Source organism: Chamaea fasciata, unplaced genomic scaffold, assembly GCF_029207755.1.
Source record: "Chamaea fasciata isolate MVZ Bird 193981 ecotype frontalis unplaced genomic scaffold, bChaFas1.0.hap1 SCAF_699, whole genome shotgun sequence".
NCBI lineage: Eukaryota > Metazoa > Chordata > Aves > Passeriformes > Sylviidae > Chamaea > Chamaea fasciata.
The window spans coordinates 1-25,207 of record NW_027094784.1 but is presented as its reverse complement, the minus strand read 5'-3'; the positions used below and the strand labels follow the sequence as shown (position 1 = coordinate 25,207).

The 25,207-nt window shown below is 61.9% G+C and overlaps 4 protein-coding genes across 7 annotated transcripts; 1 reads left to right on the top strand and 3 right to left on the bottom strand.

Annotated features, from left to right (window-relative positions):
- Window positions 1–4,689: 4,689 nt before the first annotated feature.
- LOC136305841 (protein NDRG2-like) lies at window positions 4,690–11,679 on the bottom strand. Of its 3 annotated transcripts, none has more exons than XM_066209158.1 (15): window positions 11,626–11,679; window positions 11,472–11,522; window positions 10,295–10,397; window positions 10,096–10,216; window positions 9,356–9,418; window positions 9,208–9,268; window positions 8,028–8,114; window positions 7,669–7,725; window positions 6,558–6,652; window positions 6,209–6,253; window positions 5,961–6,012; window positions 5,820–5,867; window positions 5,706–5,741; window positions 5,561–5,612; window positions 4,690–5,136 (listed from the first exon to the last, which is right to left on the bottom strand). In XM_066209158.1, the coding sequence occupies exons 2-15, from the start codon at window positions 11,511–11,513 to the stop codon at window positions 5,003–5,005; spliced, it is 996 nt and encodes a 331-aa protein (XP_066065255.1). In that variant the 5' UTR covers window positions 11,514–11,522; window positions 11,626–11,679; the 3' UTR covers window positions 4,690–5,002. The 3 variants fall into 3 exon arrangements, with proteins under 3 accessions (XP_066065255.1, XP_066065254.1, XP_066065256.1); XM_066209157.1 differs by having other exon boundaries at window positions 11,636–11,679; XM_066209159.1 differs by having other exon boundaries at window positions 11,609–11,678.
- Window positions 11,680–11,918: 239 nt separating this feature from the next.
- Window positions 11,919–18,312, bottom strand: LOC136305843 (purine nucleoside phosphorylase-like). The gene is made up of 6 exons (XM_066209160.1): window positions 18,288–18,312; window positions 16,917–17,080; window positions 16,456–16,559; window positions 15,857–16,032; window positions 15,335–15,516; window positions 11,919–14,183 (listed from the first exon to the last, which is right to left on the bottom strand). Exons 1-6 carry the CDS (start codon window positions 18,296–18,298, stop codon window positions 13,903–13,905), a joined length of 918 nt encoding a protein of 305 aa, XP_066065257.1. The 5' UTR covers window positions 18,299–18,312; the 3' UTR covers window positions 11,919–13,902.
- Window positions 18,313–18,938: 626 nt separating this feature from the next.
- PIP4P1 (phosphatidylinositol-4,5-bisphosphate 4-phosphatase 1) lies at window positions 18,939–21,840 on the top strand. The gene is made up of 7 exons (XM_066209156.1): window positions 18,939–19,025; window positions 19,196–19,372; window positions 19,638–19,744; window positions 20,523–20,628; window positions 20,716–20,768; window positions 20,877–20,967; window positions 21,345–21,840. The coding sequence occupies exons 1-7, from the start codon at window positions 18,954–18,956 to the stop codon at window positions 21,486–21,488; spliced, it is 750 nt and encodes a 249-aa protein (XP_066065253.1). The 5' UTR covers window positions 18,939–18,953; the 3' UTR covers window positions 21,489–21,840.
- APEX1 (apurinic/apyrimidinic endodeoxyribonuclease 1) lies at window positions 21,821–25,207 on the bottom strand. Of its 2 annotated transcripts, none has more exons than XM_066209154.1 (5): window positions 25,139–25,207; window positions 24,601–24,714; window positions 24,183–24,340; window positions 23,621–23,813; window positions 21,821–23,214 (listed from the first exon to the last, which is right to left on the bottom strand). In XM_066209154.1, exons 2-5 carry the CDS (start codon window positions 24,653–24,655, stop codon window positions 22,700–22,702), a joined length of 921 nt encoding a protein of 306 aa, XP_066065251.1. In that variant the 5' UTR covers window positions 24,656–24,714; window positions 25,139–25,207; the 3' UTR covers window positions 21,821–22,699. The 2 variants fall into 2 exon arrangements, with proteins under 2 accessions (XP_066065251.1, XP_066065252.1); XM_066209155.1 differs by having other exon boundaries at window positions 25,105–25,201.

Below are 25,207 nucleotides of genomic sequence, written 5' to 3'. Positions count from 1 at the left end.
ACACAACAGGGACAGAAAACTCTGGCAAGAAAAATGACCCTGAGGGTCCAGAGAACTCGGAATGAGATGACCGAGGTGAGACTGAAGGTGAGCTGGCCAGGCTCAGAGAATCCTCGACCTGTCTTTGCATTCTCACAAGACCTAACCCGCCGGAATGGATCAGGGCGGTGCACGGCTGTCAGTACAGCTCAGAACAAGACCTGAAAAGGCATCGGACTGGATGCTTGTGAAGAGAGATGGATTCTGATGAGTGTCCGAGCAGCTGAGACAAAGGCACCTGGCTGAGGAGCACAGAGATCAGAAATGCTAAGACTGATGCCAGAGGTTTTGACAGGCCCCAGAAGGGCTAAGGGAAAAGACAGCACACACAAGACACAGAGTGCACAACAGACACAACACACCCTGGGGCTGCTCTGCCCTGCACACCTCGGCACTGTGATCCAGGATGAGACTGTCCCTGGATGAAACCTAAGGGGTCACATCTGGGACATCCCCATCTCCAAACCTGACTCAAAAACCCCTCCTAGTGACCCCTGACCCCACACGCCACTTTTATGCCCTCTGTGGCTCCGAGCCCTTCGCTTATCTTTGGGATGTTCAGGCATGAGGTGAATCCACATCGTGTGCCAAAGAAGGCCAGCTCTGCCTCTGGGAATTCCTTGCTGTCACCGGACTGCTGTCTCTTAGTCAGGTACCACAGAGAAAACCAAACGCTGATGTACAATCTCAGCAGATCTGTTGGCCGGTCAGCGAGGGGGTCTCCCTGTAAAACCAGTGGACCACCTGAAACACACAAACAATAATGGATGCTTAGAGTTGCCCCAGAAACACCACTACCCTGACCACACAAACATGTGAATTCTAAAAAAGAAAACACAAAAAATAGTCCACCCAAAAAAAGCCAGCTATTATTTCTCTTAGTCCAAATACGATAAAAATGACCCCTATGTCCACTCCCCTCAAAAAACCTCCAAAATATATACCCAGAACCCCCCACCCTAAAACTAAATGATCCATTCAGCTATAAACAGTATCTCCCAAATTATCCATAACTACAGAACACACACTATAGCCAGACTAGCTAAATAAATAAACCCCTCCCACACAATAAACAATGATCTGAATATAAATATTAGGAAACCCTAAAAAATAAACTGCAGCACATTACCTCAAACTCACCAAAAAACCATTACACAGCGTGATAAAAACCATCACTAAATAAATAAAAGCCTCCCCTATACCTCACACTACAGCCACTTACACCACTGTAAACCTCAGGAAACAGATCCTTGGAAAACATAATACCCCACCAAAAAGAAAAAAAGAAATTCAACAACAAAACTCAGTTCAAAACCAACCTAATCCACATATAAACTAAGATACCTAACATGAAATAAATAGACCATATCCCTCATCATACGCCACCTCCATGCAAAATAAAGCTACACAATAGGTTATTGAAAGCCTCTTTAAAACCATTAAACAGAAAAACTTGAAAAAAATTAAAAGCTGCATCTAACAAAACACCAAAGTTCAGCCAGCCCGAGTGGCCCTACCCAATCTGAATTCCTGCACACAATGAACAAAACCCCAAAAACACGCACTGGAAGCCTATCAATAAAAGCAACTCAATTCCACCTCAAATACGAACCCACCCCTACAGTTATTTTCACTCAAAAACTAAATTACGTTTAATAAATAACACCAAAAAAAAAAAACCAAACAAAAGACCATATACCACCAAAGAAAGCAACAGTCAATAAAAACCACGTAGAAGTACCCCTACTTGTTAAAAATCGAGGTGAAAAGAAATCCCTCCCGGTTTAAACACAGACAGCAAAAGAAGAAGAGTTTTATCGTTCAATTTGAACTCCTTTAGCCTTCATAACCCCTTTTTCTTCTGGGAGCGCCGGGAAGAAAGCAGCAAAAACGAGCTGAAAAGGAAAAAAAATCCTCCCTAAAACCCCACAGTGGCTTACCTACTGCTGCTGCCTGGCACAAAGAAACACTCGACATCCACGTACTCCTTCGGGTGCTGTAGGAGGCTTTCCCCGCCGCCGCAAAAACCGCACTCAGAAAGTCAGCATGAGTCCCTCACCCTCCACAGCTCGATGGCAAACTGAGTTGAGGCTCCTCTGTTAAACCGCCCCGGCAGGACCCGCCCCCTCATCATCGTAACATCTCACACCTGCAGCCGGTCTGCTCCCTCGTTATCCTGACAGGTCACACCTTTGCCGGCTCTGTTCTCCCCCCATCGCTTACAGCTCTCACCAGGGGATGCTCTGTCCCCTCAATCACCCTGTGACAGCTGTCACCTTGCGGCTGCTGCCACTCCGAGTGTGAGGGCAGGGGCAGCGCTGCTGCTCATCCCCCGACACTTCATTCTCTGCCCCCGACACGCCGGGGCACCGGGCTTTCCTTGCTACGGATAAGGATCCCTCTTGTCTTGCAGGTGCCCCAGGCTGAAACTGGGATTCCGTCTCCGAAAGTCCGTATGCCTGAGATCCATAATTCCTAAGGAAATTCCCCAGCAATCGTTGCTAACTTGTCTTTCTGTGGAAGTGTTTCAAACGTTCATTGAGAGTTCAGGAGCCTGGTTGGCTTTTTTATGACTTAGCTGACAATCCCAGGCTAAATCCAAACGCCCAGAATTACGGGGAGGTACGGAGACCGTTTATAAACACTCCCCTTCCTTGCAACTTTGTCCCTTATCGCAGATCCCCGGAGCAGATCTACTTTCTTCCCAACAGCACGGCTCCGGCAGAGATCGCGCTTCTCAGACACAAACCGAACACAAACCGGCCACGGGGGGATCGGGCGGAGCCCGCCGGTGCCGGTGCCGATGGTTATCAACCTTGTGAGGTTTGCCTTCTTGGCTGGTTTATGAAGCGACTTCAATGATAGAATTTCTGTGGAAGGGGCCGTCAAGTTTCTAAGGGCTGCTTATTGGAGGCAGAGACAGCTTTTGAGTAGTGTGAGTTATTTCTGCTAGTTTAGGTTTTTTGTTTCATGATGTTTAGGTTGCCTCAGCCTTGGGCAGGGCAGTGGTGCCTGAGGGGGAGGGAAGCAGGGGCAGAAGGGTTGGGAAAGGTGTGTGAGACCTCCCTTAGGTGTCCCCAGTCTGGGAAGGGGCTGAACGTTCAGTGGCACTCAGGGCAGCTGGGGTTTGTTTGTTTTTGGGTTGGCAGTATGTTTTGGGGGCTTTTATCACGGGGGTGAAGAGTGTTTAACTTGTTTTGTCTGGAGGAGCTTTTTTTCCTTGTCTCAGCTTTGTCGTGAACTGTGAAGGTTTTGTACCTAAAACTCTGTGTGCTGGGTCCAGCGTTTGGTGCTCTTGCTTCGCTTGGGAATATTTCCTCTTGTAAATGGTTTTTTGAGTTGTCGGGAGATATGATCTAAGGCATGCAAGGCTTTCCTAGCCTATGGAATTCTCTTATGGTTATTCTTTCTGTTTGGTTTTATTTATGGGCCAGGATTGGTTTCTGTGTTCTTGCTTCGTAGCTCTCCATGTACAGAAGGTACATTGACCCCCCCAAGCCAAGCATTGCAAGTGCACGCTGCTCAATTGGATTAATTGTTGTCTGAGGGATAATGGATGAGGTCTGTCCCAGTTTCTCCTGTCACCCTGTGGGAATGTGGTATTCTTGTGTGCGTGGGGCTTTGGCTATGCTTGGAGGGATGTAAAATCAGCGCTTGGGTTACTCTGGTTACCTGAGGGGAAATGTGTGTTTGGGGAAATCTCCTGCGGATAAATTTCTCTTCTGTTGCAGATCTGCAGCAGTGCTGGGTTTGGCAGCGGGGCTGAAGGGTTTGTGAGAGCAGAGCGGGGAATGGACCCGTCAGCTCCAGCAGGGGGAGGAGCGTCTGCTTCCAAGAATCCTTTATCTTTTGGGAAGTTTAAAGCCTGTGGCTGTAATGAGCAGCACTAGTGGTGCTTTTGTTTATCTCTCAAGGTCCCGGGCCAGCATGGAACAAGAACTGCCCCCGAACTTGTTGGTGCCCTGGCAGAGAGAGAGGCAGCAAATGGCGTTGAGAGAATTTCTGGGAGTATGTGTGAGATCTTGGCATTCCTGACAGCTTAAGAAATGGTTTGAACAGAAAAATATCCCTCTTTTTCCAGGAGGATCTGATGTGGAACGTGTGACCGAGGTGACTTGATGCGACTTCCCGTAGCCTCACAATACGGCGATGTTAATCTTTCCGGAGAGAAGCAAAGCGTCTGCAGACCCTCGGCTGAAGCCTGTGGAAGGTCAGTGGGGAGATCGTGGCTGGTGCCGTGTCCTGCCTGCCTGGACCGGCAAATGCTGCTGCTGTGGTCGGACCGTTGCCATGGAGGGGCTGCAGGCAGGTAACAATCCTCCTTCCCCTGGCAGGCGCGTCTGTGCTGCAGCTACCAGCGGCCTGGGATTTCTCCCTGCCTGCAGGTGCCCTAACCTCGGACTCTGGCTGCCTGTGGAGTCGTCCTGCGTGGCCCCAGCAGCCCCTGCGTTGTGTCCTCGGTGTTTCCTGCAGCCCTGGGCTGCCTTTGGTTTGTTTTGTCTCCGTTTCAGTGGCAGCGTCTCTCCCAGGAGTCCTTGCCTGCTTCTCCAGCCCCGAGTTTTCCTCCCTCTGTGCCTTGCGGTGTTCCCCCTTCCCTCCCAGTTATTCCAGGGTCCCTCCCAGCGCAGGTACTGGACACGCAGCACTCGGTTCTGGCACTGCTTTGACCTTTTATTGCCACCAGCGAAGCCCGTGAGGGTCACTGGGGTTTCTCAGGGGGGACTGGGGGGATCCTGGGGGTCTCTCTGGGGTTTGGAGGTCCCAGAAGGATTCTGGGATGGGGGTCTGGGGGGCTCCCAGGGCGTCCCAGGATGTGGTGGGGGTGCCAGGGAGTCCTTGGGGTTCCTGGGGATCGTGCAGGGGCTCCTGCAGGGTTTAGTGTCGGTCCCCAGGGAATATTTTTGGGGGTCCCAGGGGGGTTTGGGGGACTCAGGGCCAGTTCCCAGTGACTCTCGGGGGGGCCTCAGGGGCTGGCGGGGGCGGCCCCGGCCCCGATGCTGCCGCGGCTCAGGGTCCGGCTGCGGCCGCGCTCCCCGTCTCCGACGGTGACGGAGCCGGTGCGGGAGCGGGACAGGCGTGTCATGGCGGAGGCGGCCACTGCGGGGACAGTGTCACTGGCCCTGAGCCACGCCCCTTCCGTGTAAGCCGCGCCCCATCCCCTCTGCACCACGCCTCTTTTGTGTAAACCACGCCCCCTTCCCTTCGGAGCCACACCCCGTTTGTGTGAGCCACACCCCTTTTCTCCCACCCATTTCCCTTCCCGGTGAAACCGTGCCCCTCCTGTGTAAGCCACACCCCTTTCCTCCAAACCACGCCCACTCCACTGCTTCCCCCCATTGATGCGAACCCCACTCCTTTCCTCGAAAGCTGTGCCTGTTTTAAGCCACACCCCCTTGTTTTAACCACACCCCCTTGTTCCGAAGGCGGGCAATCCCAAGCCACGCCCTTTACCCCACGGGCTACTCCTGTCGTGCATATTAATGAGCCGTTCGTGCATATTAATGACCCACGGGATACTCACTGTAGCCCATGCCCTGCAGGAAATACTTCATGGCCTCGGTCAGCCGGCCGGGCTGGGGGATGGACATGGTCAGCGCTGACCCCTGGGTGACCCCTGCCCTGACCCCTGACCCCTCACCTGGGTGACCCCTGCCCTGACCCCTCACCTGGGCGATCTGCGGCTGCCCCCCACCGTCAGCCATCTGCAAGAGAGGTCAGTGAGCGACCATCGAGTGGTCACTCCACGGTCACTTGGAGGCCACCGAGAGGTCAAAGGTCACCTTCAGGAACGACGTTTGCGTCGGGTCCAGTTTGGCGTTGCACTCCACCTTGAGGGAGGGGCGCAGAGAGGTCAGGGCGGGGTCAGGCGGCCACACCCAGAGTGACCACACCCCCCCCCAGACCAGCCCTCCCCCACTCACCACGGCGTCCTCGTGGGGGGAGTTGTCACCGACCACCAGCAGGACCGGGCAGCTGGGAGAGGGTCAAGGGGTCACTCGGGGGCAGTGGTCAGTCAGGGGTCACTCAGGAGTCAGGGAGGAGACATGTGGGGGTCAGGGGTCACTCGGGGGTCAGTGATCACTCAGGGATCAGGGGTCGTTTAGGGGTCACTCGGGGGTCAGGGGTCACGCAAGGGTCAGAGGTCTCACAGGGGTCAGTGGTCACTCACTTCAGGCTCCCAGCGCCGCTCTTTTCCAGGCCCAGGTCACCACGGCTGAGGACCATGGGGTGGGGCAACACTTTAGCCCCACCCACCATAGCCCCACTCACCATAGCCACACCCCATTGTGACCCCACCCCTCCCCGGGACACACCCACCCCCTACCCCCCTCCCTTTTTGGCCACACCCCTTTTATCCCCTCAGGCCACACCCCATGCCTGTAACACCACACCCCTCAGCCAGCCACACCCACAGAAGGCCACATCCACTCCCCCAATGGGTCAGTGGGGAGGAAACCCCACCCACCTCCCCCTTTTTGGCCACACTCCTCCCGGCCACGCCCCCAGCACACCCTCACCTGCTGTACATGGCCCAGAGCAGGGCGGCGTTGGGCGTGGCCGCCAGGTGCTCCCGGAGCCGCCGCACAGGGGGAGGGGCGGCCACCAGCTCGTCCTGGGGATGGCCCCGTGATGTCCACCCCCCCAGTGACCCCCCATTGACCCCCCAGTGATGTCCACCCCCCCAGTGACCCCCCATTGACCCCCCAGTGATGTCCACCCCCCAGTGACCCCCCATTGACCCCCCAGTGATGACCACCCCCCCAGTGACCCCCCAGTGATGTCCACCCCCCCAGTGACCCCCCATTGACCCCCCAGTGATGTCCACCCCCCCAGTGACCCCCCCATTGACCCCCCAGTGATGTCCACCCCCAGTGACCCCCCAGTGATGTCCACCCCCAGTGACCTCCTGGTGACCCCCAGTGATGTCCACCCCCAGTGGCCTCCTGGTGACCCCCAGTGATGTCCACCCCCAGTGACCTCCTGGTGACCCCCAGTGATGTCCACCCCCAGTGACCTCCCGGTGACCCCCCAGTGATGTCCACCCCCAGTGACCTCCCGGTGACCCCCAGTGATGTCCACCCCCAGTGACCTCCTGGTGACCCCCAGTGATGTCCACCCCCAGTGGCCTCCTGGTGACCCCCCAGTGATGTCCACCCCCAGTGACCTCCCGGTGACCCCCAGTGATGTCCACCCCCAGTGACCTCCTGGTGACCCCCAGTGATGTCCACCCCCAGTGGCCTCCTGGTGACCCCCCAGTGCTGTCCACCCCCAGTGGCCTCCTGGTGACCCCCAGTGCTGTCCACCCCCAGTGGCCTCCTGGTGACCCCCAGTGCTGTCCACCCCCAGTGGCCTCCTGGTGACCCCCAGTGATGTCCACCCCCAGTGATGTCCACCCCCCGGTGATGTCCACCCCCAGTGCTGTCCACCCCCAGTGACCTCCTGGTGACCCCCAGTGCTGTCCACCCCCAGTAACTGCCCCGTGACCTCCAGGACCCCCCAAATCCCTCCAAACCTCCCCCAGACACTCCCAGACCCCCGAGGTGACCCCCAGACCCCCCAGTCCCTGCTGTGACCCCCTGAAGTGACCCCCCGTCTCCCCTGGGCCCCCCCAGGTGCGCCCCAGCTCACCTGGGTGAACAGGTGACTCAGGATCATCTCGTTGGTCGATGTCGTCAGCCCCGACAGCTGGGGGGGGGGCGCCTTGGTGAGACCCCCCCCCTCCGGCAGACCCCAAAATCCCCCCGAAAACTCCGGAGAGCCCCAACACCTTCCCCCCCCCGAAATATCCCAGAGATTCCCCCAAAATCCTCCACCCCCCCTCAAGAGCCCTGAAATCCCCTCAGGACCCTCCCCAGACCCAGTCAGGGACCCCCAGAGACCCCCCAGAGACCCCCCAAATCCATTTTGGGCCCCCCCCCAGCCCGCTCCTTTTCCTCCCACCCTGCCACACCCTTTCTGGCCACGCCCACCCCGGAAGCCACGCCCACCTTGCTGGCGGCCCAGTCCATCCAGCCCTTGGCGCGGGGGTTGAGGTTGAGCAGCACCAGCCCCTCCACGGCCTCGGGGTGCAGCAGCTGGGGGACCCCCAAGGGACCCCCGGTGACCCCCAGTCCCCTCCCAGTGCCCCCAATCCTGTCCCAGTCCCCTCCCAGTGCCCCCAATCCTGTCCCAGTCCCCTCCCAGTGCCCCCAATCCCCTCCCAGTGCCCCCAATCCTGTCCCAGTCCCCTCCCAGTGCCCCCCAATCCTGTCCCAGTCCCCTCCCAGTGCCCCCCAATCCTGTCCCAGTCCCCTCCCAGTTCCCCCAATCCCCTCCCAGTGCCCCCAATCCTGTCCCAGTCCCCTCCCAGTGCCCCCAAATCCTGTCCCAGTCCCCTCCCAGTGCCCCCAATCCTGTCCCAGTCCCCTCCCAGTGCCCCCAATCCCTTCCCAGTGCCCCCAGTCCTGTCCCAGTCCCCTCCCAGTGCCCCCCAATCCCCTCCCAGTGCCCCCAATCCTGTCCCTGTCCCCTCCCAGTTCCCCCAATCCCCTCCCAGTGCCCCCAATCCTGTCCCAGTCCCCTCCCAGTGCCCCCAGTCCTGTCCCAGTCCCCTCCCAGTGTCCCCAATCCTGTCCCAGTCCCCTCCCAGTTCCCCCAATCCCCTCCCAGTGCCCCCAGTCCTGTCCCAGTCCCCTCCCAGTGCCCCCAATCCTGTCCCAGTCCCCTCCCAGTGCCCCCAGTCCTGTCCCAGTCCCCTCCCAGTGCCCCCAATCCTGTCCCAGTCCCCTCCCAGTGCCCCCAATCCTGTCCCGGTCCCCTCCCAGTTCCCCCAATCCTGTCCCAGTCCCCTCCCAGTTCCCCCAATCCCCTCCCAGTGCCCCCAATCCTGTCCCAGTCCCCTCCCAGTTCCCCCAATCCCCTCCCAGTGCCCCCAATCCTGTCCCAGTCCCCTCCCAGTGCCCCCAATCCTGTCCCAGTCCCCTCCCAGTGCCCCCAGTCCTGTCCCAGTCCCCTCCCAGTTCCCCCAATCCCCTCCCAGTGCCCCCAATCCTGTCCCAGTCCCCTCCCAGTGCCCCCAATCCTGTCCCAGTCCCCTCCCAGTGCCCCCAGTCCTGTCCCAGTCCCCTCCCAGTGCCCCCAATCCTGTCCCAGTCCCCTCCCCGTGTCCCCAGTCTCCCCCCCACTCACCCCGAACTTGGCCAGCACGAAGGCTCCGGCCCCCACCCCCACCCCGACGATGCTGCGGATGCTGCGGGGGGGAGAGAGGTCAAAGGTCACGGGGGGGCGAGGCCTGACCCCGCCCCTCCCCCTCCCTCCCCTCCCCTCCCCCACTCACCCCAGCGCCTGCAGGACCCCCGGGAGCGCCTCGGCCAACTGCTCCAGGGAGGGGTACTGGTACCTGCGGGGTCAAGGGGTCACTCGGGGGTCAGTCAGAGGTCATTGGGGTCGCTCAGGGGTCAGTGGGGTCACTCTGGGGTCAGTGGGGTCACTCAGGGGTCAGTCAGAGGTCATTGGGGTGGCTCAGGGGTCAGTGGGGTCACTCAGGGGTCAGTCAGAGGTTATTGGGGTGGCTCAGGGGTCAGTGGGGTCACTCAGGGGTCAGTCAGAGGTCATTGGGGTGGCTCAGGGGTCTGGGGTCACTCAGGGGTCAGTCAGAGGTCATTGGGGTCACTCTGGGGTCAGTGGGGTCACTCTGGGGTCAGTGGGGTCACTCAGGGGTCAGTCAGAGGTCATTGGGGTCGCTCAGGGGTCAGTGGGGTCACTCAGGGGTCAGTCAGAGGTCATTGGGGTCACTCAGGGGTCAGTGGGATCACTCAGGGGTCAGTCAGAGGTCATTGGGGTGGCTCAGGGGTCATTGGGGTCACTCTGGGGTCAGTGGGGTCACTCAGGGGTCAGTCAGAGGTCATTGGGGTCGCTCAGGGGCCAGTGGCGTCACTCAGGGGTCAGTCAGAGGTCATTGGGGTCACTTGGGGGTCACTCAGGGGTCAGGGGGGCTCATGGGATTAAGAGGGGGGAATTGTGGGGAGGGGGGCGTTACCCCGTGGGGTGGGGTGGGGGCGTGGCAGGGGGCGTTACCCGGGCGGGTAGGGCGGCGCCCCCTCCTCCATGCCGGGCGGCTCCAGGTGCGCCAGGTGGAAGCTCCGCGCGATCTCCCGCATCTCCTCGTGCCCGAAAAGCTCCGAGAAACACGTCAGGTCTGTGGGGGCGTGGTCAGCGGGGCGGGGGCGGGGTCAGCGGGGCGGGGGCGGGGCGTGGGGAAGGGCCGGGGACTCACGGGTGTGCCCCACGTCCGGGAAGGTGACCAGGGCGGGGCGGCCGGGCCGGGGGGACCCCGAGATCCAGGCGTGCATCACCCCGAACGGCGTCTCCAGAACGTGCTGGGGGGAGAAAAAACCCACAAAAATCCCCAAATCTGGGCTCCCCGCCCAAAAAGATCCGGGGATTGTAGCCCCAAAAACGGCCCCGAAAGGGCCGGCCCCAAAGCCGCGGGGTTTGGCCCCAAAAAAGGGGTTCCAGCCCTGGAAGCAATCCGAAATTCCTCATTTGCCCCCGGATCCTCGGGTTTGACCCCGAATTCCTCGTTTTCACCCCCAAATCCACCGCTTCCCCCTCCCCAGCCCCTCCTGAATTCCCGCTTCCCGGCCCAAATTCCTCTTTGTGCTTTTTTTTCCCCTCCAGATCTTCATTCCCGGGCCGCAATTCCTCAGTTTTGGCCCCGATCTCTTCCCAGCCCCTCCGAATCCTCTGTTTTGCCCCCGAAGTTCCCTTTCTTCACCCCAACTGCCCCCGTTTCCACCTCCCAAACCCCAGAAACGTCTCCTTTGCCCTCCCAGGGTGAATCTGCGCCCCCAAATCCGCGGATTTTGCCCCAAAACGCCCCGAATCCCCGCCCTTAACCCCTTCGCTCCCAGCTCTGACCCAAATTCCAAATTTTCCCGGTTTAGCCCCAGTTTCCTCCCCCCTCCAAAATTTCTCGTTTGGTCCCGAAATTGATTTTTTTTTTTTGTTTTTTTAAACCCAGCCTGACCTAGAAATCCCCGGCTTGGTCCCAAATCCCCAAAATTAACCCTGTAATTCCCGGCCCTGACCCAAATTCCCCCTTTGCCCCCAAAATTCTGCCCTAAGACGCCGAATTTCACCCCAAATCCCCCATTTTTACTTCCGGCTCCCCCTTTCCCCCCCCCCTCCCCCCCCCAAATTCCCGGATTTCCCCCCAAATTTTTGAGTCCCGCCCCTTTTCCCCCATTTCCCCGCCCCCAAATTCCCGAATTTCCCCGATTCCCCCACGGGGGTTCCCCCCCTCCCCCCCCAAAACCCTTTTATACCCCTCCCCCCCCCCCAAACCCGGAATCCCCGGGAATTTTGGGGTGGGGGAGGGGAGGGGGCGGTGGGGGGAGGGGCGGCCGGGGGACCCCCTTTCCCAGCCCCTCCCCCCCCACCCTCGTTCTCACCTTGACCTCCGGGGGGGGAGGGGCGGCCTCGTGCAGCTCCATGACCCTGAACTGCGGGGGGGAGGGGGGGAGGGGCGAGGTCAGAGGTCGCGACCCCTCCTCCACCCCTCCCCCCACTCCCCCCGCCCCTCCCCCACCTCCCCGGGGTCGGAACCTGCGGCCACCTTGAGGCGCCCTCTGAGCGCGGCCCCTCCCCCACCCCGGGCCCCTCCCCCACCCCACCCCACCCCGGGCCCCTCCCCCACCCCACCCCGGGCCCCTCCCCCCGCCCCCGCCCTGTTCCCACGGGGTGGGGGAGGGGCGCGGCCCCAAAATAGCCCCCGGCTGCCGCCCCTCCCCCCGCGCCGCTCCTTAATTCTTTTAATTACCCCACCCCCCCCCCCCCAACTTCGTTCCGCCCTTAATTAACTTTCGGCCGACTTTTAATTAACTTTTCTCCACTCTTGATGAACTTTGATCCAACTTTTAATCGACTTTATTTCGCTTCAATGAAGTTTGAATCCAACTTTGTTTCGCTTTAATGAACTTCCAATCCAACTTTCCTCGCGCTCATTACCCTTCGGTTAAGGCCACGCCCCCTCCCTTCGTTACTGGCTCCACCCATTAATTAATTAATTAATCAACCGGCCCGGAGGAGGGGAGGGGCTGCTTGGAATGTAAACGAGCTGGAATGGTTCGTTAATGAGTTAATTCATTAATTAACAGCGCACAGCAGAACTGAGTAGTCAAGTCGGGAGTTGGTTAATTAGCCTCCAGTCATTGATTAATTAAGCCCCTGGGGTTAATCAAGCCCCTGAAAGTAGCAGCCTTGAGCAGATTAATTGGTCAGGATAATTAATCAGTGCCTGGCAATTATTTGCTGGTGCCATTAGCGTTGCTTAATTAATTAATGGCAATCATTAGCCCTAAATTAATTAATCGGAGGAATAATGAACCATCGATAATTAGCTGGGGGTTTGATAAGCTTTAAATAAGTTATCAATCTGGGCTAATTAATCATTAGAGCGTAATTACCCTGAATAATTAAATGAAGAGCTATCTAGCCTTAAATAATTAATTGCAGCAGTTAATTAACTGCAAGTAGCTGCACTAATGAACCTGCAATAGTTAACCAGCTGGGCTAATTAGCATGGAATAATTAAGGAATCCGGGGCTAATTAACCTGGAATGATCCGTCAACGGCACTTTATGGCCTGGAATAATTAACAGAGTGTGGTTAATGAACCTGGAATGTTTACTCAGGGGTACTAATTAGCCTGAAGTAATTAATCAATGGGGTTAATTAACCGTGTCCCTCGCCCTGAGAGTTCGCCGCTCGTTAACGGGCGCTAATTAATGCCCTGGGCAGACACACGTGGGACGGACGTGGAATTAATTGCATGGGAATTAATTAATCGCAAGGAATTAAGGCAAAATCCAGAGGGGACAAAGACCGGGACAACACGGGATTAACGACACAGTTAATGACAGGTCACTAATGATGGAATTAATGACACGGAATTAATGATATGGGATCAATGACACGGAATTAATGACACGGAATTTCCGTGGAATCACACGGATTGACACAGAATCACGGAGATTTCCAGGGAATCACACGGATTTACACGGAATCACGGAGATTTCCATGGAATCACACGGAATCACGGAGATTTCCAGGGAATCACACGGATTTACACGGAATCACGGAGATTTCCATGGAATTACACGGATTGACACGGAATCACGGAGATTTCCAGGGAATCACACGGATTTACACGGAATCACGGAGATTTCCATGGAATTACACGGATTGACACGGAATCACGGAGATTTCCAGGGAATCACACGGATTTACACGGAATCACGGAGATTTCCAGGGAATCACACGGAATCACGGAGATTTCCATGGAATTACACGGAATCACGGAGATTTCCATGGAATCACACGGAATCACGGAGATTTCCATGGAATCACACGGATTTACACAGAATCACGGAGATTTCCAGGGAATCACACGGATTTACACGGAATCACAGAGACTTCCATGGAATCACACGGATTTACACAGAATCACGGAGATTTCCAGGGAATCACACGGATTTACACGGAATCACGGAGATTTCCATGGAATCACACGGAATCACAGAGATTTCCATGGAATCACACGGAATCACGGAGATTTCCATGGAATTTACAGAATCAGACCCAATCTCGGTGGAGTTAAGGCAAAACCCAGGACGGGGTTTGTGGGGGGACAGACACGGGGATAAATTGGAATTCGGGCAAAATCCACGACGGGACCAAAGCTGGGACGACACGGGATTCCCAGGGGATTTCCCGGGGATTCCCCCGGGATCAAGGCACCGCCCCTAAACCTTGGGGGCAAAGCGGACTTGGCCGCGATGGCTGTGACGTCACGCCGGCGATGACGTCAGCACTCCGACGACGTCACGGCGCGTCGGGGCGTGTCCGGCTCCGCCCGGGCTCGTCCAGTTTCGGCGCCAGCGCCACCAGCAGCGCGCGCAGGTGCCGCGCCCCCTCCTGCGCGGCCGCCAAAACCTCCGCGTGCCCCGTGGGCGTGGCCGGCCCCGCCCCGCCCGCCGTGACGTCATCGCCGCCCTCGTCCTCGCACTCGTCATCGCCGGGGGCGGAGTTGGTGATGAGGGACAGCCCCAGCACGCGCAGCCCCAGGTGACGCGCGGCCGCCGCCTCCGACACCGTGCTCATACCTGGGGGGGGACAGGGAGGGCGGGGGTGAGCCCGGGACACACCTGGAGACACCTGGGGCGCACCCGGGGACACCTGAGACACACCTGGGCACATCTGGATATACCTGGATACACCTGAGGCACACCTGGGGACACCTGAGACACACCTGGGCACACCTGAGACAGACCTGGGCACACCGGGATACACCTGGGGACACCTGGGGCACACCTGGATATACCTGGATACACCTGAGACCCACCTGGGGACACCTGAGACACACCTGGGCACACCTGAGACAGACCTGGGCACACCGGGATACACCTGGGGACACCTGGGGCACACCTGGATATACCTGGATACACCTGAGACCCACCTGGGGACACCTGAGACACACCTGGGCACATCTGGATATACCTGGATACACCTGAGGCACACCTGGGCACACCTGGATACACCTGAGACCCACCTGGGGACACCTGAGACACACCTGGGCACACCTGAGACACACCTGGGGACACCTGAGACACACCTGGGCACACCTGGATATACCTGGATACACCTGAGACACACCTGGGCACACCTGGATATACCTGGATACACCTGAGACCCACCTGGGGACACCTGAGACATACCTGGGCACACCTGGATACACCTGGATACACCTGAGACACACCTGGGGACACCTGAGACACACCTGGGGACACCTGAGACACACCTGGGCACACCGGGATACACCTGGGGCACACCTGGGCACACCTGGATATACCTGGATACACCTGAGACCCACCTGGGGACACCTGAGACACACCTGGGCACACCTGGATATACCTGGATACACCTGAGGCACACCTGGGGACACCTGGGCACACCTGGGGACACACCTGGCATACACCTGGGGACAGCTGGGCATAGCTGGATACAGCTGGATCCATCTGGTACACACCTGGGCTCACCTGGGACACACACCTGGGCTCACCTGGGACACACACCCGGCCTGGGCTGACCCCAAACCCGGGGCGGCTTCTGCTACCTGGAGTTATCTGGGGCTGCCCTGGGACTCTTTTGGGGCGGGGCTGGGCCTTTTTCGGGGCTGTTTCGGGACTCTTTTGGGGTGATTCAGGACTCTTCTTCCGCGACCCCTCTCCCCGTCCCCCCCGGTCCCCGTCCTCACCGACGGCGTCGGCCCCGAGGCGCCGCAGCAGCCGGCACTCGGCGGGGGTCTCGTAGCTGGGTCCCCCCACGCCCACGTAGACCCCGGCGCTGGCCCGGAGCTCCTTCGGGGCCAGCGCCAGCGCCAGGCGCCGCAGCCCCGGGTCGTAGGCGGCGGTCATGGCCGGGAACCGCGGCCCGAACCTGCCGGGGGCACGCGGGGTCGGCAGCGGCACAAAACCCGCCCCAAAACTCGCCCCGTCTGACCCTAAAGCGGTCATTGTTACCCCCAAATCCACCCCGTCTGCCACATTTTTACCCCCAAACCCGCCCCTTCTGCCCCTAAATGGGCATTGTTACCCCAAACTTGTCCCCGTTTGCACCCAAAATGCCCATTTTACCCCAAAATTGTCCCTTTTGCCCCCAAAATGCCCGTTTTGCCCTCCAAACCTCCCTTTTACCCCCCCAACTCCCCATTTTTCCCCCCAAATCCTTTAGCACCAAACCCTTTCCCCCAGGCCCCGCCCTCTCAGGCCCCGCCCACCTGTCATCATTGGGTCCCACCAATGGCGAGCGTCCGGCCAGCCCGGCCAGGTCGATGTGGTCGCGGATGACCAGCAGGTGTCCGGGCCCCAGGTGCGGCCGCAGTGACCCCGCGGCGTTGGTCAGCACCAGGGTGTGGACTCCGGCCAGGGCCAGTGTCCGCACAGGGACAACCACCTGTGGGCGTGGTCAGGGCGTGGTCAGGGTGTGGGGCCGGGGTGTGGTCAGGGGGTGTGGTCAGGGACAGGGAGTGGCCCAGAGTGGCCGTAGGACATTGGTCAGTCCCAGGGTTTAGACTCCGGCCAGTGATCACCACCAGTGGGCGTGGCCAGGGCAGGGTCAGGGTGTGGTCAGGGTGTGGTCAGGGGCGGGGTCAGGCACAGCAATGTGTCTGCAGGGCATTGGTCAGTCCCGGGGCGTGGAGTCTGGCCAGTGACCACCACCCGTGGGTGTGGTCAGGGAGGGGTCAGCAGAGGGGTTATGGGGTCATGGGTGTGGCCAAGTGTGGGCGTGGTTAAAGGGACAGGGGTGGGGCTGAGGGGACAGGCCCGTTGGGGGGGAGGGAAGGGGGGTGTGCCCCAGGTGTGGGCGTGGCCTCACCTGGGCGGGGCTGTAGCCCTCGTAGAGGTGGAAGCGGCCCTGCAGGACGGCGCAGGGGGCGGAGCCCAGGCGGCCGACGACCAATCGCCCGGCGTGGCCCTGCACTGGGGGCGGGGCCAGGGGTCACCACGCCCCCCTGTGCCCCAGGTCACCCCTGCCCCTCCCCGAACGCCCCCAAATCCCCCAAATCCATCTCAAACCACCCCAAAACTCCCCCAACCCGCCCCAATTCTCACCGAACCACCCGAAACGCTGCCTCCCAGTGCTCCCAGTGCTCCCAGTGCTCCCAGTGCCCATTCCCAGTCCCTCCCAATTCCTTCCCAGTCCATCCCAGTCGCTCCCAGTTCCCCCCAGTCCCCCCAAACCCCCTCCCACTCCCCCCAAATCCCCCCCCCCAGTTACTCCCAGTCCCCCCCAATCCCCTCCCGGTCGCTCCCAGTATAACCCAGTCCCGCCGGTACCGGTGCTGCGGGGGAAGTGCGGGATCTCGGCGTAGTCGAAGCTCTGCGGCTCCCGCAGCTCCTGGGCCAGCGCCCCCAGCCCCGACCCGCACACCAACGCCACCCGCGGCGGCTCCCGGAGCCGCGCCCGCAGCCAGGCCGCCGCCTCCGCACAGGCCTCGTAACTGGGGAGACCAGTATGGACCAGTATGGACCGGTACGGCACCGGTATGGAACACCACGGGCCGCTACGGCACCGGTACACACCAGTATAGCACTGGTATGGCACCAGTACGGCGCCAGTATAGACCGCGGCCAGGCCGCCGCCTAGGCCTCGTGACTGGGGAGACCAGTATGGACCAGTGTAAACCAGTATGGCACCAGTATAGCACACTATGGGCCAGGACAGATTGGTGTGGCTCCGGTATGGACCAGTACGGCACCAGTACACACCAGTATAGACCACCGCCCGGCCGTCACCTCTGCCTGGTGACTGGGGAGACCAGTATAAACCAGCATGGCACCAGTATGGACCGGTATAACCAGAGCCACGCCCGCAGCCAGGCCGCCGCCTCCGCGCACTGGGGGCGCCAGTATGGACCAGTGTGGAACTGGTATGGCACCAGTATGGACCAGCACGGATCAGGATGGACCAGTACAGACCAGTTTGGCGCCAGTGGGGTCCCAGTGGGGTCCCAGGGGCGCAGGTGGGGCTGGGACACAGGGGACACGTGAAGGGACCCCCGGAGTGACCCCCAGGACCACGGGATGACCTCCAGGACCCCCCAAGATGACCCCCAGGACCCCCCAAGATGACCCCCAGGACCCCGGGATGACCCCCAGGACCCCGGGATGACCTCCAGGACCCCCCAAGATGACCCCCAGGACCCCGGGATGACCTCCAGGACCCCCCAAGATGACCCCCAGGACCCCGGGATGACCTCCAGGACCCCCCAAGATGACCCCCAGGACCCCGGGATGACCTCCAGGACGCCCCAGAGTGACCCCCAGGACCCCCGGAGTGACCCCAAAACTCCGCTTTTCCCTCCCCCATCCCCGACCTTGACTCTCGGCCCGGGGCAGCCGCGGCCCGGGCTCGGGGCCAGGCGGACTTGGGACGGACGGGGCGATGCCCCGCCCCCGAATCCCCCCCAAAGTCTCCCCCAAATCCCCCCCGAATCCCTCCCCATCCCCGCTCCTTCCCCTCCCCATCAATAGGATTTGGGGAGGATGGGGGGGGGTCTTTAAGCCCCCAGGCCACGCCCCCCGGCGCCGATTGGCCGAGGCGGAGGTAGGAGACCCTCAGGCCGCCATCCCATTGGATGGAGTCCCCCGCCAATCCCCTTCCATCCCCAAATCCCCCCAAGTAAGGTTTTTAGGGACCCCCCTCACCTGACGTCCATCCTCGCCGCGTCTCCGCCGCCGGCCACGCCCCCTGCCGCTTATAATGGGCCGCGCCGCTGACGTCACTGCGCACGATCGCGCCCCCTCGCCTCGCCCAATCAGCGGCGACGCCGGCCCGACCGCGCCCCCTCGTCGCCGTGGAAACCGCCGCGGGGGGCAGCGGCCGGAACGGCAGCAGCGGCGGCCAATCAGCGCTCGGCGTGCGGGGAAAGCAGCCAATGGAAGCGCGAGGAGGGCGGGGCCGGGCGAATCGTTGCCGGGAAACGCGGGGGCGTAGGGAGGAAATCACGTGAGAGCAGTGGAGGCCAATGCGAGCGCGGGGAGGTACCCGGAAGAGCGGCGCGAGCGTTGCCTGGTAACGCCGGGTGAGGCGGGGGCGTCACGTGGGCCAGGAGGGCCAATGAGAGCGCGAGGATGAACCCGAGGAGCGGCGCGGGCGCTGCCAGGCAACGCCGCGGGGTGAGGGTCACGTGGGCCTAGCGGGCCAATGGGAACGCGCGAAGCGCTGAGGGCGTGGCCCGGCAACGCCGCCGGGGGATCACGTGACCCGGCGGGGCCAATGGCGGCGCGCGGGAGGGGGAGGTCGGAGGGAGCCGCCCTCACGTGACCTCGGCGGACCAATCGGGCGGGGAGGGGCGTGTCGCGGGCGCTGTCATGGCGGACGGGGAGCGATCGCCGCTGCTGCCGCCCGAGGCGGGGCCGGGGCCGGGGCCGGGCGGGGCCGCGGCCTCCGGTGAGAGAGGGCGGGGTCACCGGGGACCGGCGCGGTTTTACCCGGGGGCGGGGCCTGGCGAGGCGGGAAAGCCGGAGGGGCGTGGCTTAGCACGCTGAGGGAGGAGGGGCGTGGTTTATCTGGGCGCGGCTTTAGGCGCTGACCCGCCGTTTCCCATTGGCAGGCGGCGGGGGGGGCGGGTCCCGGCGAGGGCCCGCCCCCTTACTCGCCGTTGGGCAGCCCCGAGGCGGTGGGGGCGGGGCCTCCAGCGGTCACGTGCCGCGTGTGCCAGCGGCCAATCAGCGTCGAGGGCAAGACGCACCAGCACGTGGTGAAGTGCGGGGGCTGCGGCGAGGCCACGGTAAGGGGCGGGGCCTGAGGAGTGGGCGTGGTGGGAATTGGGTGGGGTCCGAGTGGGCTGGGCTTGAGGGGGAGGGTCTTAACAAGGGCGTGGCCTGAGGAGTGGAGTGGGGTCTGAGGAAAGGGGTGGGGTGTGAAGGGGGCGTGGTTTCAGCTGGGTGGGGTTGGACTGCAGGGAGAATGGGCGTGGCCTGGGGGGCATCCAGATGGGGTAGGCAGAGTTGGAGGGCGTGTCCCCTGAGGCACCGCCCCCTTTGCGGCGGCAGCCAATCCGCACGGCCCCTGGCGGGAAGAAATACGTGAGGTGTCCCTGCAACTGCCTGCTGGTGTGCCGGGCCTCGGCCCAGCGCATCGCCTGCCCGCGGCCGTACTGGTCAGACTGGGAGGGGACTGGGGGGACTGGGAGGGAACTTGGGTGGTGTTTTGGGGGACTGGGGGGGACTGGGGGAGGGCAATGGGCCATACTGGGGTCGCTGGGAGCGCTCACTGGGCCATACTGGGAGCACTGGGCCATACTGGGAGCTCTGGCAGCACTCACTGGGCCATACTGGGAGCACTGGGCCATACTGGGAGTGGTGGGAGCACTCACTGGGCCATACTGGGAGCACTGGGCCATACTGGGAGCACTGGCAGCACTCACTGGGCCTTACTGGGAGCACCGATGGGGTTGCTGGGCCATACTGGGAGCATCGGGCTATACTGGGAGCACTGGGCCGTACTGGGAGCACTGGGAGCAGTCACTAGGCCGTACTGGGAGCACTCACTGGGCCATACTGGGAGCACCGATGGGGTTGCTGGGCCAGACTGGGAGTACTGGGCCATACTGGGAGCGCTGGGAGCACTCACTGGGCCATACTGGGAGCACCGATGGGGTTGCTGGGCGACACTGGGAGTAGTGGGCCATACTGGGAGCACTGGGAGCAGTCACTAGGCCATACTGGGAGCATTCACTGGGCCATACTGGGAGCACCGATGGGGTTGCTGGGCCATACTGGGAGCGCTGGGAGCAGTCACTGGGCCATACTGGGAGCGCTGGGAGCAGTCACTGGGCCAAACTGGGAGCACTGGAGGGAATTTTGTGGGGTGTCCCTGGGCCAAACTGGGAGCACTGGGGGCCCCAGCCCCTCCCAGTATAACCCAGTTCCCCCCAGTAAGAGGATCATCAACCTGGGCCCGGTGCAGACGGGGGCGCCCAGCCCGGACCCGCCCCCGGGCGGAGTTCGCGTGGCCTGTGCCCACTGCGGGGGCCCCTTCCTGGTAAGCGACGCCCCCTTCTGGCCCCGCCCACAACGATCACGCCCCTCTGATCACGCCGCTTTGTGACCACGCCCCATTTTTCCGCAGTGGGCGGAGCTCCCCGACCGCTCCCTTGCCCGCTGCCCCCACTGCCGCAAGGTGTAAGTGAGGCCCCCGCCCTTTGGGGGCGTGGTTATTGGTACCACGCCCCTCCCCGCGTGTGGGTGTGGCCACTCTGAAGGTGACCACGCCCCTCCGGCCACGTCTAGGTCTGCAATTGGCCAGCGGTTCCCACGGCGACGCTGCCTCTGCTGCCTGCTGGGGGCGCTGCTGATGGGCGGGGCTGCAGCCGGATTGGCGGTGAGGGCGGGGCCTAAAAGGGGCGTGGTCTAGAGGGGGAGGGGCTCAGACGTCCGTGGAGTGGACTTTGGTGGCAGGCAGGGGGCAGGGCTACAAGGGGTGTGGCTTGAATGGGTGGGGCTTGAAGTGGAGTGGCTGGGGGATGGAGCGAAGTGGGAGAAGGGGCGGGGCTTCAGCTTAAAGGGGTGGAGCCCAGGTGTGTCTGGGCTAGGCTCTGAAGGGCGTGGCTGAGAGGCAGGTCCTAAAGCCGTGTGGTGTGAGGGGCGTGGCACAGGTGGGTGGGGCTTGAAGGAGCACGCTGGCGGGAGTCAGGGCAGAGCAGGGCACGGCCGGGGGCGTGGCCATCAGCAGTGACCACGCCCCCGTGTCCCGCCCAGGCCGGGACGTGGTGGCTGTGGCGCCGGGCGCGGTGGGTGCCGGCGGCGTGGGCGGTGCTGGGGGCGGGGGCGGGGGCGTGTCTGCTGCGCGCGGCCTATTGGGGCTGCGTGCGGGTCAGCCAGCCCCTCCCTCCGCGCGCCTGACCACGCCCAGCCGCCCCGGACACGCCCTCCTCGACACGCCCCACCCACACGGACCTGCCCCACCCCGGTGGGACACGCCCCCTTCGTCACGGAACACGCTCATGGGCGTGGCCGCGCGGCTGGACACGCCTCAGTCGTGGTGACGTCATGCAACCGCGCCCTGTTCGCTATTGGATAATTCAGCCTCTTCCGGCCCTGCCCCTCTCCCCCCAGCATGGCCCCGCCCCCCTCCCGCATGCCTCGGGCCCTGCCCCCTTGTACATAAGCCCCGCCCCTGTACAGTCCTATTTATTGAATGGCCACGCCCACCAGAGGCGGGGCCTGTATGTAAATAAACCCAAACTCGACGTTTCACCCCAAAATTCACCTTTATTAAAATAAAACGGAGGAGGGGGGCGGTCCCTGAGGGGGCGGGGACTGAGGGGGCGGGGCCTATGGGGCAGGGGAGGGGCGGGAGCCGATTCGGGGCAGTTTTGGGGAGTTTTTGTGTCTGAGCGTCGACAGCAGCACCTGAGAGACCCAAATTTGGGCCGTTTTTGGGGGGAATTGGGGCAGAACCGAGAGCGAGACGCCATCTTGGCCTTGATGATGTCATCAGAACGTAATTCGGGTGGTTTCAGGTCAATTTTGGGTCATTTCGAGGCAATTTTGGGTTAAGCTCTGGCCGAGCCACGGCGGGTGACGTAACCTCGCCCTTGATGACGTCATCAGAACCCCATTTTGGGTCAGTTTTGGGTCAACACGCGTCGAATCGAAGGCGGGTGACGCCATCTGGGGCTTGGTGATGTCATCAACGCCCAACTCTGATTGATTTTTGAGTGAATTTAAGCCAATTTCCAGCTGATTGCAGGACGGTTTTGTCCCAACCCCATTAATCCCAATTTTGACCTTTTCCAAGCCTGATTTGAGCTAAACTGGGCTAACGCACATCCAATTAAAATGGGGTGATGCCACTTCGGCCATCTAAATTCAACTTTGGGCCGTTTTCGAGCCAATTTAAGCCAATTCTGGGCCGATTTCAGAACAGTTTTGTCCCAACCCAATTTTATCCCATTCTAAGCCTATTTTGGGCCAATTTCGGCCAAGAAACATCCAATTAAAAGCGAGCGGCGCCCCTTCGGCCATAGCGGCGCCGCCTCAGTTCAACTTTTAACCCTTTCTGAGCCAATTCTGGGCCGCTTTCGAGGCGGTTCCGGCCCTCCCCGTCGCCCTCACACGGCCAGCAGGGCGGTGATGGGGCAATGGTCACTCCCCACCACCTTGCTGCGGATCTTGCAGTCGCACAGGGCGCCCACCAACCTCTGGGACACCACGGCGTAATCCAACCTCCAGCCCACGTTCCTGGCCCGGGCCCCGCCCAGGTAAGTCCAGAAGGTGAAGGCGCCGCGAGCCTCGGGGTAGAGGTGGCGGAAGGAATCCACGAAGCCCGCCTCCAGCAGGCGGGTGAAGCCCTGGCGCTCCTGCGGCGTGAAGCCGGCGCTGGCGCGGTTGGCCCGCGGGTGGCACAGGTCGATCTCGGCGTGGGCCACGTTGAGGTCCCCGCAGAGCAGGACGGGTTTCTGCCCGTCCAGGCGGCGCAGGAAGGACAGGAAGGCGGCGTCGAAGCGCAGACGGGGCTCCAGGCGCACCAGGCCCCGCCCGGCGTTGGGGACGTAGGCGCAGACCACGAAGAGCGAGGGGAACTCGGCCGTCACCACGCGGCCGTCCACGTCGTGCTCGGGGTCACCTGGGGGGACACGGGGGTGACTGGGGGCACTGGGAGGGGGCTGGGGGCACTGGGAGGGGACTGGGAGGGAACTGGGGGCACTGGGAGGGGACTGGGAGGGAACTGGAAATGAGTTTCGGGGCAGTTTCAGGGTGATCTCAGGCCGGTTTTGGGGCAGTTTTGGGCCGGTTTCGGGGCAGTTTCAGGGTGATCTCAGGCCGGTTTTGGGGCAGTTTCCGGGCAGTTTGGGGTTGATGGACTCGGGGCAGTTTCAGGGTGATTTCAGGCCAGATTCGAGGCAGTTTTGGGGCAGTTTCGGGGTGCTTTTGGGGGCCGTTTCAGGCTGGATTCGGGGCAGTTTTGTGGCAGTTTCGGGGCAGGTTCAGGGCGATTTCAGGCCGGTTTCGGGGCAGTCTGTGGCTCTCACCGATGCCGTAGGTGACGTTGAGGGGCTCGGTCTTGGCCAGCAGCCCCACCCCGCTGTAGCCCGGCCGGTCCTTGGCGCTGGACCAGAACTGGTGCGGCAGCCCCGGCAGCGCCCGCACCTCGGCCGGCACGGCCGACACGGCGCACTTGGTCTCCTGCAGGCACAGCACATCCGGGGCCTCCTCCTGCACCCACTGCGGGGCCCCCGGGTCAGCCTGGGACCCCACGGGGACCCCCAAACCCACCTGGGGGCCCCACGGGGACCCCTAAACCTGTCTGGGCCCCCAGGTGCACAGGGAGTGTCCAGGAGCGTCCGGGGAATCCCAAAATTACACCAGGGGGGTGCCCGATGTGGAGGAGCTGGGCCCAAAATTTATGGGGATTCCCCTAAACGTGAAAGAATTAACGGCAGCCAACCCCAGCTCGCCTGCGGGCGCCCCCAGGGGCTGTGGTTGGCCCCTCCCACCCCATAAGATCTGCCCTGACTCACCTGGGCCCCGCCCCGACTCACCTGGGCCCCGCCCCGACCCACCTGGGCCCCGCCCAGCCTGGCCCCGACTCACCTGGGCCCCGCCCTTGCGCACCCAGGCCCGCAGCCCGTCCACGTTCCACGATGACACCTTGAGCGTCCAGCGCCGCCCCTCGGGCGTGGCCTCGCGAGTGGGCGGGTCCTCGTAGAGCGGGGCCGGCGCCGCCTTGGCCGCCTTGGCGGGGCCGGGGCCTGCGGGGAAAGGGAACTGGGGTGAACTGGGAGCACTGGGAGGGGCTTCTGGGGTTACTGGGAGCACTGGGAGCAGGTTCTGGGATGAACTGCGAGGGGCTGCTCAGCACGGAGTGGGCGATACAGGGCTGGTGCTGGGTTATAATGGGTTAAAGTGGATTAAATAGGCCGATACTGAGTTATCTGCACTGGGTTGTACTGGGGTCTGGAGTGTTGTACTGGTCCGTACTGGTCCGTACTGGTCCGTACTGGTCACTCACCGGCCTCGTCTCCGCTCCCGCTCTCTTCCTCCTTCTTCTTCCCGCGCTTCGGCATGGTGCTGGCCCCGCCCCCTCCGGCGCTGGCCCCGCCCCTCTGCGGCTTAAGCCCCGCCCCTGGAAACGAGGCCTTCGTCAGAGCCGGCGCCGCGGCCAATCAGAGCGCGCCGTGCCCTCCGTTCCCGCCTCCCCACCGTGGCTCAGCCAATCAGAGCGCGCCGTGCACTCCATTCCCGCCTCCCCACCGCGGCTCAGCCAATCAGCGCCCGTTGCCGCCACGTGCGGGTGCTGGGGGCCGAACCGGGGCCGGGACCGGGAGCAATGGGCTCCAATCGGCTCCCGGGGGGGCCCAAACCGGGACCAAAAAGCGCCCGGTGCCCTCCGTTAAACCGGCCTGCTCCGCCCTTCCACCAGCTGTCAATCATCTCCCGCAGCGGCCAATCACCGCCCGCCGCTCTCCCGGTTAAAGCCATCCCCCTCCCTCCCTCCAATCAGCGCCCGCCGTACCTCAGCGCCCGGGACCAATCAGCGCCCACCGTACCTCAGCCCGCGGGGCCAATCAGCGGTCGCCGTACCTCAGCGCGCGGGACCAATCAGCGCCCGCCGTACC

What these genes read in the sequence shown, in the direction of transcription:
- LOC136305841 (XM_066209158.1), bottom strand. Translation starts at nt 11,513, where the DNA reads ATGGAGCTGCACGAGGCCGCCCCTCCCCCCCCGGAGGTCAAG. An exon ending in CTCTGGGCCATGTACAGCAG is followed by an intron (nt 6,254 to 6,557) that starts GTGAGGGTGTGC and finishes CATGGTCCTCAG; the next exon opens with CCGTGGTGACCTGGGCCTGG. An exon ending in AGCGGCGCTGGGAGCCTGAA is followed by an intron (nt 6,013 to 6,208) that starts GTGAGTGACCAC and finishes ACCCTCTCCCAG; the next exon opens with CTGCCCGGTCCTGCTGGTGG.
- LOC136305843 (XM_066209160.1), bottom strand. An exon ending in GCACTTCCCCCGCAGCACCG is followed by an intron (nt 16,560 to 16,916) that starts GTACCGGCGGGA and finishes CCCCGCCCCCAG; the next exon opens with TGCAGGGCCACGCCGGGCGA. An exon ending in CCTCGGGGCCGACGCCGTCG is followed by an intron (nt 14,184 to 15,334) that starts GTGAGGACGGGG and finishes GTCCCCCCCCAG; the next exon opens with GTATGAGCACGGTGTCGGAG.
- PIP4P1 (XM_066209156.1), top strand. Translation starts at nt 18,954, where the DNA reads ATGGCGGACGGGGAGCGATCGCCGCTGCTGCCGCCCGAGGCGGGGCCG. An exon ending in CGGGGCCGGGCGGGGCCGCG is followed by an intron (nt 19,026 to 19,195) that starts GCCTCCGGTGAG and finishes TCCCATTGGCAG; the next exon opens with GCGGCGGGGGGGGCGGGTCC. An exon ending in TGCCCCCACTGCCGCAAGGT is followed by an intron (nt 20,769 to 20,876) that starts GTAAGTGAGGCC and finishes GGCCACGTCTAG; the next exon opens with GTCTGCAATTGGCCAGCGGT.
- APEX1 (XM_066209154.1), bottom strand. Translation starts at nt 24,655, where the DNA reads ATGCCGAAGCGCGGGAAGAAGAAGGAGGAAGAGAGCGGGAGCGGAGAC. An exon ending in TGCGCAAGGGCGGGGCCCAG is followed by an intron (nt 23,814 to 24,182) that starts GTGAGTCGGGGC and finishes GGGGCCCCGCAG; the next exon opens with TGGGTGCAGGAGGAGGCCCC. An exon ending in CAACGTCACCTACGGCATCG is followed by an intron (nt 23,215 to 23,620) that starts GTGAGAGCCACA and finishes GTGTCCCCCCAG; the next exon opens with GTGACCCCGAGCACGACGTG.